At 40.9% G+C, this 14,994-nt stretch overlaps 1 protein-coding gene across 1 annotated transcript in view; it reads right to left on the bottom strand.

Moving 5' to 3' along the window:
- The window catches only part of Mertk (MER proto-oncogene, tyrosine kinase), a 109,457-nt gene that overhangs the window by 47,534 nt on the left and 46,929 nt on the right, over positions 1 to 14,994 (bottom strand). The window contains exons 5-7 of the mRNA XM_074050258.1: positions 8,730 to 8,816; positions 5,851 to 5,966; positions 372 to 555 (exon numbers count right to left, since the gene is read on the bottom strand). Of these exons, the coding sequence (XP_073906359.1) occupies positions 372 to 555; positions 5,851 to 5,966; positions 8,730 to 8,816 (387 nt within the window). The remainder of the gene's footprint in view (positions 1 to 371; positions 556 to 5,850; positions 5,967 to 8,729; positions 8,817 to 14,994) is intronic.

Genomic DNA, 14,994 nt, shown 5'->3' with positions numbered 1-14,994 from the left:
GTGTAATGAGTGTTCAGTGAAAGTTAGCCATCTTCCCACCATTTTTTTATCTTGAGTTTGATGCCAGAAGTAACAACTTTTGTGCATTAGTTTATTAACTAAAAATAACATTTTTGAAAAGTGTGCTACTATCTCCCTATGCAAGAGAAAACATTACCTATACATAGTCTATATAAGTTTTGTCACTAAACCACTTTGAAAGAACAAAAGGAAGTATCTTCTTCCCTGTTTTATTGGCTGCCTCAATAAAATGCATGTCCAGAGACAAAGTCCAAACAAGCAAAGTGTACACACAAAATCAGGCCCCTGGAAAAGGTATGTTTGATCACATGCGATTAGGAGAAGTCCTCATCATGAATCTCAGGAATTACCTCCTTCAGTTGTGCTGGCCAGAATCCAAGGGCTCACTGCAGACCAGCCTATTTCATTCACACAGGACACGCCAATGCTGTAATTAGCCAGGGCATGCAGCTGCTCGATTTGATACAGATGTGGTGAAGCAGAGGTGTTAAAAACCATGACTGAGCCATTACTCAGTGGGTCAACTTCCTTGACCTAAATGAAGAGTAAAGATGTGGACCAGCATTATTAGTAAGGTGGTGGGAATGTCAGACAAGGACACGCAAACGTTGGGTGCACGTGGCCCTTCCTGTGCCCAGGGGAAGGACCTGCTTCCGTTCAGGACACAACAGTTTTCCCATTGGCATTCCTGTGTGTTACTCATGCCACCTGGGAAACAACTGAGGACCTCAGGACAATGGCTAGACTAAGGATTTTCACTGTGATGGGTAACAGGCAAATTACCTTGCAAAATTATATGATTATAGCTCATCATATACTAGAAAACAAAGTAGCATCTCTTCTCTCAGACTCACCTCTACTCTTTATGTTTTTCTTTTAGTTTTTCATAGCATATGCAACAGAAACAAGAGATAATGTCTGCAGCTAGCACAGCCTAAAATATTTAGTACTTGGTCCTTTAAAGACCATTATTTTCCAAATCTTGTTTCAGAAGATGGATTTCTTGGCTTTGTTCTTTGTAGCATGCTTTGTTTTGGCAGTACTGAGGATTGAACCCAGGGCCCTGTGCACGCTAAGGAAATTCTCTATCATGGAACTATATCCCAGTCCATTTTATTTTCTATTTTAAGACAGGGTCTTGTTAAATTGCCTAAGCTGCAGTCGTCCTCCTGCCTCAGTTTCCTGAGTGGGGGGGATAACAAGTAGACTGGGATTATGGGCCACCAGGCTCAGCAAAAGTGTGTATTCTTTTCATTCTGTAGGCTGAGGGCCCCTGCTCTTGCCTTGAGGCTAGTTGTACCAGTGTGTGCTTTACTCCTACTGCTTCTGCTCCATGGAAATTCCACTCCCAAAGCACACGCAGATAGTGTAAAGTTTACGGCATTTTGGGGGGCAAAGGGAGATAGAAGAAAGGGTTGTTTGTATCTCACCCAAATCTACTTTAAATGTGTATTTTCTCATCTTTCCCTCTGTAAACTCCACAAATCTCTTTACAATTCTCTCCAAATCCCTGTATGAATAACAAGAGAGGGGAATCCACAGCTAGATCCTAGCCCTTTTATCCTTAAGCACACCTTCTATTTGAGAGTGGGGTTATGAGACAGACGGTCTTTCCCCTCTACGTGTCTTTTTGAAAATTTCTACAATATATAGAACTTAGAGATTCAGAAAAGACAGAATACTTTTGGGTAAAACAGAAGCAACCAAAAACAATTTGAGAAAAAAAAAAACTTCAATCCACAAAATGAATTCCCCTAAATAATGAGTGTGCAGTGATGGGCGTGGTTATACAATGTTGTTATTTCAGGATGTGACCGAAATTTAGGGCCAGAGGCCATAAATAAACATTCTAGAATTCCAAATTCCCTGGAGGCTACCATGAGGGTGGTGTGAGTGCCGAGTTCCACCTCTGAGTCAGACCCTGTGGGTGACAGGAAGGTACCCGTTGGCTTGAGCAGAGGAGAAACAAGGACTGTGTGCTTATCTTGGGGGTGGCCATGGGCAGAAATTACTTTTTGTTCTTTCATGTTAGAGTATGCACCTACTTCCTGGTGACCAACTGCTAAAACTAAGGTGGAGGAAACCTTTGGCTGTCTGCTCCCCTCCCATTTCCGGAGTCACATGTGGAGCTTTTCCAGGCACAGTGACAATCTGAATGAACGATCCTGGAAGAAGACTGGGTTTCCATAATAGTCCTTCTCTGTGGACTAGGGAAAAAGAGGGCACAAAATGGCAAGAAATATGTGACAGAGTTTAAAATAGAAATGAAGTATGTAGCCCAAAAATGGGTGAAAAAAGGAACCAACGTTAGGACCAAAGGAAGCGAGTGGGTGTGTCCTGCTAGTGCGTGGGTCTGAATCTCATCCAAAACATTCATTTGCTACCAAGTCAAATTTAAAATTGTAATGGACAAAAAAACCATACTTGGTTCCTTCAGGAATGGGAATTCAATCAATGGAATTAAAAGTATAACTTCTAGAGCCCATGCCAACTAACCCTGGCAGGACTGCAGAGAAAATAAAAGATACTCGGTTAAATATGAATTTCAGCATAAGTAAATCACAAGATTACTTGTGTAATTTAACTGGGTATCCTGAACTCTTTTTTTGTGGTACTGGGGTTTGAACTCGGGGCCTCATGCTTGCTAGGCAGGTCCTCTACCACTTGAGTCACTTTACCAACCCTTGTTTGTGTTGGATATTTTTGAGGTAGGGTCTCTGGAACTATTTGCCCGGGCTGGCTGCAAACCACTATCTTCCCAAGTAACTAGGATTACAGGCATGAGCCATGGGTGCCCGGCTCTGAATTCTTTACTACTCTAGCAGTCCTACCAGAGCTGGGAAGGAGAATGGATGAGCTAGCAGCAAGTGGTGGTGGCAGGTAGTAAGTGGTAGCAGCAGGTGGTGGTGATGACAATGGTGGCAGTGGCATTTTTTCTCAGTCTCCCTGAAGTTAACCACCTTCTGGAGAGAAGGTATCTCATGCTTTCTTAGACTCCTCAACAGCTCAGTGACTTTGTGGCATTTTTAAAAAGGGCTACTTTGTGCTCCAGTTATGTACATATAAAATGTCTACTGCCGGGCCCTGATTGTTTCAACAGAGCCCTGAAAGAACATGAAGCAAAACCCAAAAGAAGCCAGGCATGGTAGTACATACCTGTAATCCTAGCACTTAGGAAGTAGAGGCAGGAGGATAACGAGTTTGAAGCCAGCATGGGCTACAATGCAAGATCCTTTCTTAAAAACAAAAACAGCAACAATAAAACAACCTGATAGAGCTAAAGGGAGAACTAAAGAGAGAATTCAAAAATAAGAGCTGACCCCTCAATTCTCCATTTCCAATTATAGTTAGAATCACTAGGCAGATCAACAAGGGAACAGAAGACAGAGCAATACTGTAAAGCAAGTAGAGCTAACTGACATATATAGAACACTCCACCTGATGGACCAAATAGACCTTCTTCTTAGTGCATGAGAGATAGTCCCCAGCTAGCATGTAAGATATGATATAAAAAGCCTTAATAAATTAAAAATGACTGAAATCACCTAAGTACATTCTCCAAACATAGTGGAACAACATTAGAAATCAACAAAGGAAGAAAGTTTAAAAAATTTATAACTGTGGAAGTTAAACAACACATTCTTATATCATCAGGAGGACATAAGAAGAACTCACAAGGAAAAAGGCCAAACCATTCCCCACAAAACAAGAACCTTGAAATGAATGAAAACACAGCAAAACAAAACCTTATGGGATATAACAAAAGCAGTGCTTAGAGGGAAATGTATAGAGTAAATGTCTGTGTTAAAAAAAAAAAAAAAGGAAAAATTTTAAATAATAACCTAACCTCTCCCATAGGAAAGTAAGACATGAAGACCAAACTTGGCCAAAGCAAACAGAAGAAAAGAAAGACAAAAGCAGAAATAAATAAAATAGAAAAAATTCACAAGATCAATAAAACTGGCAAATCTTTACCTAGAATGATCAAGAAAAATAAAGAGAGAAGACACAAATTTTTAAAATCAGGAATGAGGGTTTGAAGGACCAGGACCAGAGGGCTTTGCTGATGAATTCTATTAAATATTTAAAGAAGAATTAACATCCACCTTTCACAGTTGCCCCCAAGAAACAGAAAAAGAAGGAATACTTTCCAACTCAATATCTATCTAAAGCCAGTAGTACACTGCTACCCAAACCAGAGAAAGCCATCACAAGGAAACTACACATCAATATCTCTTATGAATACAGACACAATTAGATATGATGGCTGTACAACTCTGTGAATATAATAAAAACCACTTAATCATGTACTTTAAATAGCAAATGTTAAAGGAGATGAAATGTATTTTTTTTAAAAAGTGTTTAAAGCTGGCTGTGGTGGTTCACACCTGTAATCCCAGCTACAGTGGGAGGCACAGGTAGGAGGATCATGGGCCTAGGTCAGTCAGGACAAGAAGAGTCACAAGACTCGATATGAAAAATAACTGGAATGAAAAGGCATAGGGACAAGGCCCAAGTGCTACAGCACTTGCCTCTCAAGCTCAAGGCCCTGAGTTCAAACTCTAATACCGCCAACATTTTTTTAAAGTGTTTTCAAAAAGGAGGGTGTATCCCTGGTGAGGAATTGTAGACATAAAAAGAATTCCTAATACTTACCAGTACTCAGGAGGTTTTCACATAAAGTCGGGCAAGAATTCAGTACGGCTGGGGGTGGTAGGGTGAGGGTAGAGGCTATTTTTAGGGATAATGCATGGTTTTATTCCTCAGGGAAGGAACAGCTGTTAGACAGGAGTAGGAGGCACCAGAACTGACAAACTAATTTCAGTTGGTATTAAAAACATCTTGTCAATGCAAAATTCTTTGGAAGTCACTTCTCTAAGCCTTGTTGGCATTAGTAGCCTGTGTTGGGTTAACATGTTTTTAATGATTAAGACCAGACATTTAGGAAACTAAGAATAATTCCTCTCCCTACTGTATGATGAGTACAAGGCAGAACATACTCATATTGTCAGCAGATAATCCCTGGGTGATTGACCTCACGACATGTCTGTCCTGATTGTGGAGCACAAGGCTCTGCTACTGGCATCGGATCTCCCAGGGCTTGAAGTCCAGTCTTGTCACTCATAGGCTGAGCTAGCACTCTGAGCCTGCAAGGCTGGTATGTTTTAAGTAAGACGTAGATAACATCCCTGGGCCACTGTGGACACTCAATAAACACTAGCGTTATTGCCGCCATTTTTAATTTTTATGAAAGGAAGACTCAAGAGCAAAGTTTACATCATGACAAGGATCATCTTAGGATACTGAGTAACCTATATTTCTTTCACTTCTGTTTCATACCAATATTAGCTAGTGGTTAAAAATGGCTGAAGACTCTACAAGGCTTATAACCCCCAGGTTTCCTGGGGAGACCCTGGGTAATGTGTCACATTTAAAAGCACAGATGACGTGTATCTTGTGTGGGGCTGTTGGGGTACCAGCCAAGGAGGAGCCACGCTGGGGAGTGTCTGGCTTCCTGAACTCTTGGTCAGGGATGGGTTCAGGGATGGGTTTTTGAAGTAACAATTGACTCTCCTTGGTCTCATGATATGCTCCTCTGGAAGCATGTTTCTCTTCCAGCTGGGTCCTGGACCATGCAATGGGAAAGAAGCAGCATCATGGACAGAGCACCACAAAGCAGTGCATGATGGTGGACCTTGAGCAGGGGAAGGCAAGGGGTTCTGCACAGAAGAGGAGAAATGCCCTTAGGACTGTCCTTTGGAGGAAGACAGCTCTGGTAGTTTCACAGAGTACCATTTCACTACTTCCCTCTTCACCCTGGAGGTTTACCTGAATGCTGCAATTCCTGAGTGGCGTGTATCCATCAAAACCTGGGATCCAGGAGATCAGAATACTGTGTGCTGTACTGTTGCAGATGCGGACTTCAGTTGGTGGGGAGGGAATTGCTACATAAACACAAAGACACACAGGCACAAACTCAATTATAAACCACAGGAGGCCATGGCTACTAGCAATTGTATTAGTACCACACCTGTTTTCATACCCTGTAGACATAGTCATAGCTTTCATTACCCTTTTGAGGTTAGCAAAAGGGCTCACATATTTTCATGCTAGGCTTGAGGGTAATGGTACTAGCCTATGAGAATCTTCTAGTCATGAGATTGTTCTGCCTGGGCTGAGAAGAGAAACACAGACTTACGTTCCTGCTCTCTGATGAAGTGAGCACACATTTTAACTAGAAAAACATGTGGAATATACGGTGTCCTTTACCAAGTGAATAGTCTTGATTTTCACGTGTGCTGCCACTCAGTTGGGCAGATATGAGTGCCCTGTGTCCAGGAGAGAGGATGTCACTGGAATGTGCAGGGGAGAAACTTTTCAAGCTCAGAAAACAATGAGACTCAGTTAAATCAACAGCCAATTCCATCTGCTGGAGGAGGGGTGTGTGTACAATAATGAGTACGCAATGACCTCAGTCATGTGTGGGACAAGGACAGCTACTTCACTTAGGATACAAGAAGGCTCTGAAGTTTGGGGAGTCTTATCTCTCTGAACTAAATTTAATTGTTCATAATAATTATAATATGAACCAATGGTTGGCATTTTGTGTGCTTACCATGGGCCTTCATTTAATCATTACTAGAAAGCCTTATCCAAGAGGTAGTCTTACAATCCCTATTTATAGATGAGAAAACTGAACAGAAGTTAAAAACTCATCAAAGGTCAGAGAGGTTATAAACAACAGAACAGAGGCTTAAACTCAGGTCCTCCTGACTGCAGAGTTTGTTTCCTTCACTAGGACAATTGGTGGCCTATTGTGAGGGACACCAAGCTGACTAGTGTGAATATTTGATCTACAATGTAACCAGCCCAGGCCCCTGAGCCGAGTTATGTCTGCTCTAAACACAGTTCCCTCTTCTATAAGTGGGGACAATAGTAACAGTGCTCTGTGGGACTGTGGTGAAAAATAAATGAGGTAATATGGTATGTGACTGGGCTACGTGTGGTAGTGAAGGTGAAAACAGAGGGAACAACAGGTATGGGGCAGGGAGAGGGGCTGGGGCCACATTAAATGTGCACTGGTCCCACATTCAAGAGTTTCAGATTTACTAGCAGACATTGCTTGGTGAGTGGGGAACAATCAGTATATTGTTTGACTCACTTCCCTCAGCAGATTATTTGTGGAACCACCCTAAAGAATCTGCCTTTCCCAGATCAAAATCTCACTACACACACATCACAGTAATAACAGTTTAGAGGAAGGGAGTCCTGGTTGCTCTGATAAACTTTAAAATAGGTGGAAGTCAAAACCACAAATTTTAGAAACAGGATTTACTGGTTTTTTTAAAAATCTTAACTGAGATCCTATGTGAGGCAGAATATTAAATGTTTTCATTTTATACATTTTTAAATTTTAAGAGGTTTATACTCTAGGGAAAGGTTTTACAAATCTACGCCCACTCATGAATTTCTGAAATTCCCAACATGTCTTTAGAAAATTGTAATAAGGGTATTTGTTAAAAAAAAAAAAAAAAAAGGAAGGAAGTTATACACTTCCTCCAGTATTCACTTTTGGTTTGCTCATTTAAAAAAAATTCCAATGAACTTTTAGAAAATACACTTTCATAGTCTTCATCCAGTTGATTTGCTGAAACTAAAATCAGTACATTTTCTGCTTAAAACTTTTATAGTTTTGCGTTCCCTTTGATTGTATTCAGTCTTTAACTCATATTAACCATGTTCTGCTTCTCCCTTGCATTGTTTGCTTCCCCAAGGATAAGATGAAGAGAAAAGGCAATATTTATTTCTTGATATCTAAATTAAGATCAAATAGTAAAACATAAAACGTGCTTAAATTTGTATGGCAGCAAGGAAAATGATATGAAAAGAGATAAGAAGACAGTATTTTCTTGTAGCTTTCTTTTTCTGTCAAGTTTTGGGTTTAATTACCTTTGATTACACAGGAGGAGGAAGAGGAGGAGGAGGAGGAGGACAAGGCACATGTATTGGAATGTCTTCAGTAGCCTGAGGCCACACATGCCTTTGACTCAGTTACTATAATTCACTACCAAGTAAGCTCAGCCCTAGTGGAATCCAAGCTCAGAGGAAGCAAGAGAAAGAAGAAGAAGAAGAAGAGAAAGGTGATAGGAGTTTCTCCCCAGATCCCAGAAGAAGGAATCTGACCTGCCCTCTACTCCTTGCTCCCTCCCTCTAAGTCAACAGCTGGCAGAGACTTGGGTCAGGCCTAGGAGACCCAGGAAGGACAAAGCACATCCCCTAGAGCAAAGCTCCAAGTAACCCCATCCTCAGGGCTCTTCAAGGGTTATTGAGGACTAGTATAAGGTGGAAGCAGAAAAGGTAAAAATGGGAGCAAATATGATCAAAGGCAAACATTTTAGCTTATTTTCTTCTTGGACTATGCAGAACTAATCTAGCTGATATTTATCAAAGACTTGTATGTTGGGCTCTGTTTTTTAGTGCTTTACTCAAATTAAATCATTAAGCCTCAACAATAGTGAGGGTTTATACTTATCCCCATTTCTCAGAGGGGAGCTGTGAAACTCAAGAGGTGAAGGGACTTGTCCAAGGTCACAAAGAAATTCAATGGGAAAGCTAGGACTCAAAACCAGGCAAGTTGGCTGCAAGTGCTTGCCTTGTGAGTTCCATTAGCCCCAGGACACACTTGAGGGACCAGCCTTGCTGCTTACCTTTGATGTTGATCTGCACGCCCTTGGACACAGTGAGCCCTTTGTCATTGTGGGCCTCACAGCTGAAGACCGCCATCTCTGTCAGACCTGTAGTGGAAGGACACCTGTGAGACCTGCAGCAGAGAAACAGGCTGCTCCTTACCAGAACCTGTGGTTTTAGCTTACTTTTATTTCTTGGTTTATGGCTTCAAGCCAAAAGTGTAAAATTAATTTAAAAGGTATACAAGGTACCAAAAAAAAAAAAGAAAAAAGAAAGAAAGAAAAAACTGGAATGAAACATTAGGTACTAAGAGTAAGACAGCCTTGGGCCCAGAAGGCAGCTGTTTTCATTCATTCAGATCTTGAATGCTGAGACATTAGGTAATAAAGCAGTATCATTTAGACCTTTAAATTACTCCAAGGAGAAATGGGACCCACTGGTCCCAACACCAAGAAAAGTGGTTCTGAGACTCATTCAACTCCCTGTTACTTAGATTCCCAAAACACACTATGTCACTATGCTATGGTCATCTCAGAATGCCAGAAAGATGATTCCAGAAGGATGGGGCAAGAGCCACAGGCTTTTAAATTTTCAGATGATTTGTTGGGATGGATCCTTTTTTAATAATAAAAGTTGATTGATTCACAAGGAATGATATAAACAAGACTGATGAGAAACGCTAGTATTAAATGAGGAAAAATTTTTTTATTATTTCAGAGGTTTGGAGCTATCTTAGAAATAAAAAGAAATAGAATCATTAATTTTAAATAGAAAGGTTGGTTACCCAGATCTTGCTTTCTAAAACCATTCTTCAATAAAAAGAACCAGGGCTCCTTGGAGAAATGGCTGGCTCTCATTCAAGGCAGGAAAGACATGAGTTGAACATGGTGTGGAGTATAACACAAACACAAACACAACACGCAACACTGTGGGGCATGTCAAAGAGACCCAGGAGCCTCTAAAAAGTTCCCAATGGCCAAAGCTGAAATGACTTGAGTAAGAAAGTAAAGTAGCACTGAATTATAATCCAAATAAACATCTAAGGGTCTATACAGATAAGAATCAATGATTATCGAAATAGGGGAGACTAGACAAACCTCCCATGAAGAACTTCAATAGTCTATGTGGAAACACCTTCCTCCAGGAAGTGGAGCAAAACTCCCCATCCCTTAAGTGTGGGCTGTGCACAGTGATGTCCTTCCAAAGAATACAGTAGGGAAAGGGGAGAAGAAGGAAAACTTCCAAATGGAGAAACTGACAAACACTGCCTCAGTCATGTGACCAACATTCATGTTCACGCTGACGGTCATGTGACAGAATGCACCTTAGGTATACTACAGTGAGAATGACAATTCTTCTCGTGGTTTTTTTTGTTTTTTTGGTGGAACTGGTTTGGACTCAGGGCCTATACCTTGAGCTACTTCACCAGCCCTTCTTTGTGATGGGATTTTTGGAGATAGGGTCTCTCAAATTATTTGCCTGGGCTGGCTTCAAACATGATCCTCCTGATCTCTTCCTCTTGGTGGTTAGGATTATAGGCATGAGCTACCAGCACGTGCTGATATTTCTTCTCTATGGTCTTCCACTTGAAACAAAACAAAAACCCCAGTCTAATCATAAGGAAAGTATCAGATAGGTCCAAGTTGTGGGACACTGTACAAAACACCTGTCCAGTAATCCTCAAAATTATCAAGATCAATAAAAAGAAGGAAAGTTTGAAAAATTGTCACAACCAAGAGGAACCTAAAGAGCCAAAGAAGCTGGGTGCTGGTGTCTCATGCCTGTAATCCTAGCTACTCAGGAGGCAGAGATCAGGAGGATCTCGGTTCAAGGCCAGCAGGGGCAAATAGTTCCCAAGACTCTATCTCAAAAACACTCAACACAAAAAAGGGCTAGTGGAGTGGGTTATGTGGTAGAGTGTACTGCCTAGCAAACATGAGTTCAAACCCTAGTACTGCCCACCCCCAAAAGGAGACACAGATGACTATGTGGAGTGTGGTATCCAGGATGGAGTTCTGGGGCAGAAAAAGGCCAGGAGACAAAAACTAAGAAAACCTGAGCTTTAGCTAATAATAATGTACTAGAATTGGTACAACAATCCTAACAAATGTTCCACACTAATGTAATATGTTAATAACTAAGGAAAGTGGAGGTGGGTTTGTAGAGATTCCTTGAACCATCTCCACAGTTTTTTTTGTGAATCTCAACTGTTCTAAAATTTAAGAGATATTTAAAACACACACACACACACACACACACACACACACACACACACAGAAGTAGATACACTATTTAGTTGAATCTATAAATTTCTATATCTCTGGCAAACAAAAGCATCATGTATCATTAACTAAAACAGACAAAATATTTGAAAATATACCATTTCCCTCTTAGCTGAAAAGTTTTCTTTTTTTTTTTTTTCTGCTTGTCTACTTCTGTAGGGAATTTTCCATCTGTTAGTTTAAAATTCATAGCTTGTCACTAATGGAGTGATTAAATATTTGAAAAATGAAGGGGAAAAATGGCCACAGGAGATGCAGCAGGCTTAAGCCCTGAAAGGCTGTTCCACATTGCATGCTGCCTGGCTTCTGCTGTGTCAGGGCTGGGGCCATGGAGTTACTACATGGCAGAGAATTGTGTCTGGGAGAAGTGGTAAGAAAAAAAACTGCAAATCAGATGTCTTTTACATCAGTACTTCTCCTGAGGGGTTTGATGTGTACACAAAAAAATCATGCTGGTAAGTTTCTGTTATTTTCCACTCAAAAGGCTCTTACTGATATCCGAGCTCTCCTAACGACACAGGGCCCCTAGAGGGAAAAACAGACCTATGCATCTCTGTCCTGTGAGTCTGTGGTGACCTCTCCTTTCCTTAAAAACATTATGCTGAGAATGTGACAGATACTTTGTGGTATTTTAATTTTCCAAGATGAGAAGTACCTCCCTCAGACTGGAGGGAGATCCTACACTGGATTGCTTAATTAAATTCTCTTGACAATTTAAAGTGCTAAGAAACTAAAATTTCAGGTAGAGGCCACATCTTTTCATATTTTGATCATTTCCTCTCAAGTGAGAGATAAAAACTGCTTCTAGTTTACATGGGGACTTAAGAAAATATTTATTTCAGTGGAGAGGACATCTGAATCTATCCAAGAACACTTGCATATGCTGCCTCAGGGGTCTTTATATTTCCTGTTTGTGTTCTTTCCAAAGATTTGTGTAATCCAAAGATTTCCAAAGATAGATGTAGTCTCTTGGACATTTCAAGGTTTACATCCTAAAATTTTTCATAATTTAAAGCTGCAAAGAATGTAATTTGAAGTACCCTGAATATCTTGACACTAACATTACCCAGAGAAACCACCCTTCGGGAGTAGAAATTTTCCATTGTGAGCTCTCTCTCTCTCTCTCTCTCTCTCTCTCTCTCTCTCTCTCTTTCTCTTGCAGTACTGGAGTTTTGAATTCAGGGCCTTGCACTTGCCTGTATCACTTGAGCCATGCCTCTAGGCCTTCAATACTTCTTAACAACGAAAATAGACATATTCATTGAAACTGAAATTTTTTTTTCTTCTGGGTTGATTATACTTACAATTGTTATACAATTATCATACAACAGATTTTACAACTTAAAATAATGTAAGTAATTATTAAACACAGTGAGTACAATTTTATTGAAAGAGCAACTGCTTTGCTGGATAAAATCTGGAATTTTCTGTCGGTAATTATCTAGACCAGACAATGGAGCACAGCCAACTGTTCTCAAAATGTGTTCGAGAGACTCCTAGGAATCCCAGAGATCCTTCTAGGGGACCTCAAAGGGAATATTATTTTCATAATAATATGTCATTTATCCGTTCCACTCTCTATATCTTAGCAATGTACGGTGGAATTTTCCAGAAGTTGCATGTCCTGTGATGATGCCATATTCTATTAGCCAATGGAACATGTGCCTGTGTATTCTTGTGTTTTAAAATTTTTTCATTTTAGGGCTTGGGTTGTAGCTCAGTGGTAGAGCCCTTGCCTAGCATGCCTGAGGCCATGGGTTTGATCCCTAGTACTGAAAAAAAAGAAAGATTTTCATTTTAATTCACGACCCTCTTGCTAAGATAAAAGTAACCCACATAAACAAAAACTTTTGATTCTCAATAATTTTGAAGACTATAAAGGGATCAGGAGACTACACTACACTCATTTGAGAGCTGATATCCCACAGCTATTCCTCACAGGGGAAAGAGAAGTCTTTTACTTTTGTAAAGAGAGGGAGAAATAAGAAGAAAATGGGAGGTGGCAAAGAAGACTTAGCGTGGCCTCTGTTTTGGGGGCATTGGTCAGGCATTGATTTTATGAGAGAAGTAACATACAGGATGAGGAGCTAGACAGTGGCTCTTTTAAATCACAGTCTGGGACTTGCTCTGTGGATCCCCATGTCAGTTAGGCTTCGGCACTTTGGGTTTCATGCTGCAGTATAGCTTTTTACCTTCTAGGTCCTGAGCTCCCAAAGGAGATGCTCATCTGACCAGATCCCACAAACTTTGCAAAATTTGGCTCTCATTCAGAAGTCACTAACTACATTTTTGTATGTTGGAGGGGACATTTGCAGGTCAAAACCCATCATTTGACTTAAATTACATTTATCAAAACTCTTAGCAAACACCTGAGTACAAACTACACACTCACACCAAATTGGTCTTGAGGGGAAGGGCAGGCCCCATGGCAAATCAGGAGCTGGATTTCACTGAGCTCCATTACTTAGTTGCAGATCATGAAAATCCAGAAATGAACATTCAGAGGAAAATCCAGACCCACTAAGGGTTTATCAATGCTGAAAGTGAAACTGGTTATCATAAGACATGACTTTAGGTTAAGTGGGAAGTCATTTTTCCTTTCCGTGTTTCTTTTCAAAGGGTACAAAAGGTTAGGAAAACATTTTATAGCCAATGTCCTTGCATGAGACACCCACACAAACTCAGAATTGCCAAATGGCCTGTTAAAGCACTTCTCCATATTGTCAGGTAGTTGAGGCCCACAAGCCAAATGGATGCCAACACAGATCAATGGAAACCGATCGAAACCAAAGTCAACTTTCTCCAAAACTAGACAGACATGTAAGACCCAATATAGTCTTTTTTGGCTTTTTTTTTTTCCTTCCATTGTTAGGGATTGAACCCTTGTTTATGCTGGGAAACACTACCACTGAACTACACTTCCGAACTGATTAGTTATTTTTAGTTAAACTTTTTGGTTTAATGGCACTAGCTTCCCAACTAGAGACTTGTTTATAGGCCTGGATTGTCTATGCAGTAAGTGTGCACTAGGAAAAGTCAGCTCTGTCTTCCTCACCTGCTGCCCTCTGTGAATGAATAATAGTCACCAGACTGGAATAGACCTGGACATTTTATAGGCCAAACCCTTGTGGCTTTCCAGGGAGAAAATCATCCACTCCCCACCCCCCTTAGTTTCTCAGGTCTCCACCCTCCCTCCCACTCTTCCCTCAAATGGCTGGGGGTCCAGAGACTCCACAGGGTACCTCAGCCAGTCTTCTTCCCCTGGGTCATCCCCCTCACAGTAAGAAGTTCTCCTTCTCACCCAAGATGATGGTTCACGCCCCTCTTGCTTGGTCCTCTGTTGGTTTGAAAAAAGATAGCCCGTGACACAGATCTAAGGAACACTCTGTAACAGGATGTTCCCTTGAGGGCAGGACAATGGCAAAAGCTGAGGAAGCAACTTCCAGGAGCACAGTTAGGCCAATTCTTTGAGTTCTGATTAAGCAATCCTGCAAATTAACTAGATAAACAAGTCGGCTCCTTCCTCTTTTCCTTTAGCATCCATCTTTCTGCCAAAGGAGGCAACGCATAGAACAGGCTCCATAAATAAGTAACTTACTAACTTGGAACTCTGTCTGCCCTGCATTCACACACTGAACAAACACTAAGTACTCACTCTGTGCCAGACATTTTCCCAGGAACTTAGGATACCTCCATGAATAAAACAAAAGTCTCAATCCTTACAGAATTCACATTGTCAGGGAGGGAAATGGGCAATAATTAATAATCTTGATAAATAAGTTGCATGCTGGGTCAGAAGGTGGTGAGTACTATGAGGGTGGGTGAGGAAGAAGGCTGTACTTGAAGTAGGAAGAAGAGTTAGAAGTAGCTCCTTGAGAAATGGCCTCAGGGTGATATTGGGGAGGCTCTTAGCAAAGGACACAGGTGGGAGAAGGCTTTGATTTTTTTCTCAGACTGGGGTGGGAAACTTTGAGAGAGGTGGTGGCAGTGGTGACTCTATTTT

The sequence above is a fragment of the Castor canadensis genome, chromosome 12 (genome assembly GCF_047511655.1).
Source record: "Castor canadensis chromosome 12, mCasCan1.hap1v2, whole genome shotgun sequence".
NCBI classification, from domain to species: Eukaryota; Metazoa; Chordata; class Mammalia; order Rodentia; family Castoridae; genus Castor; species Castor canadensis.
This window is presented reverse-complemented; position numbering and strand designations above follow the sequence as displayed.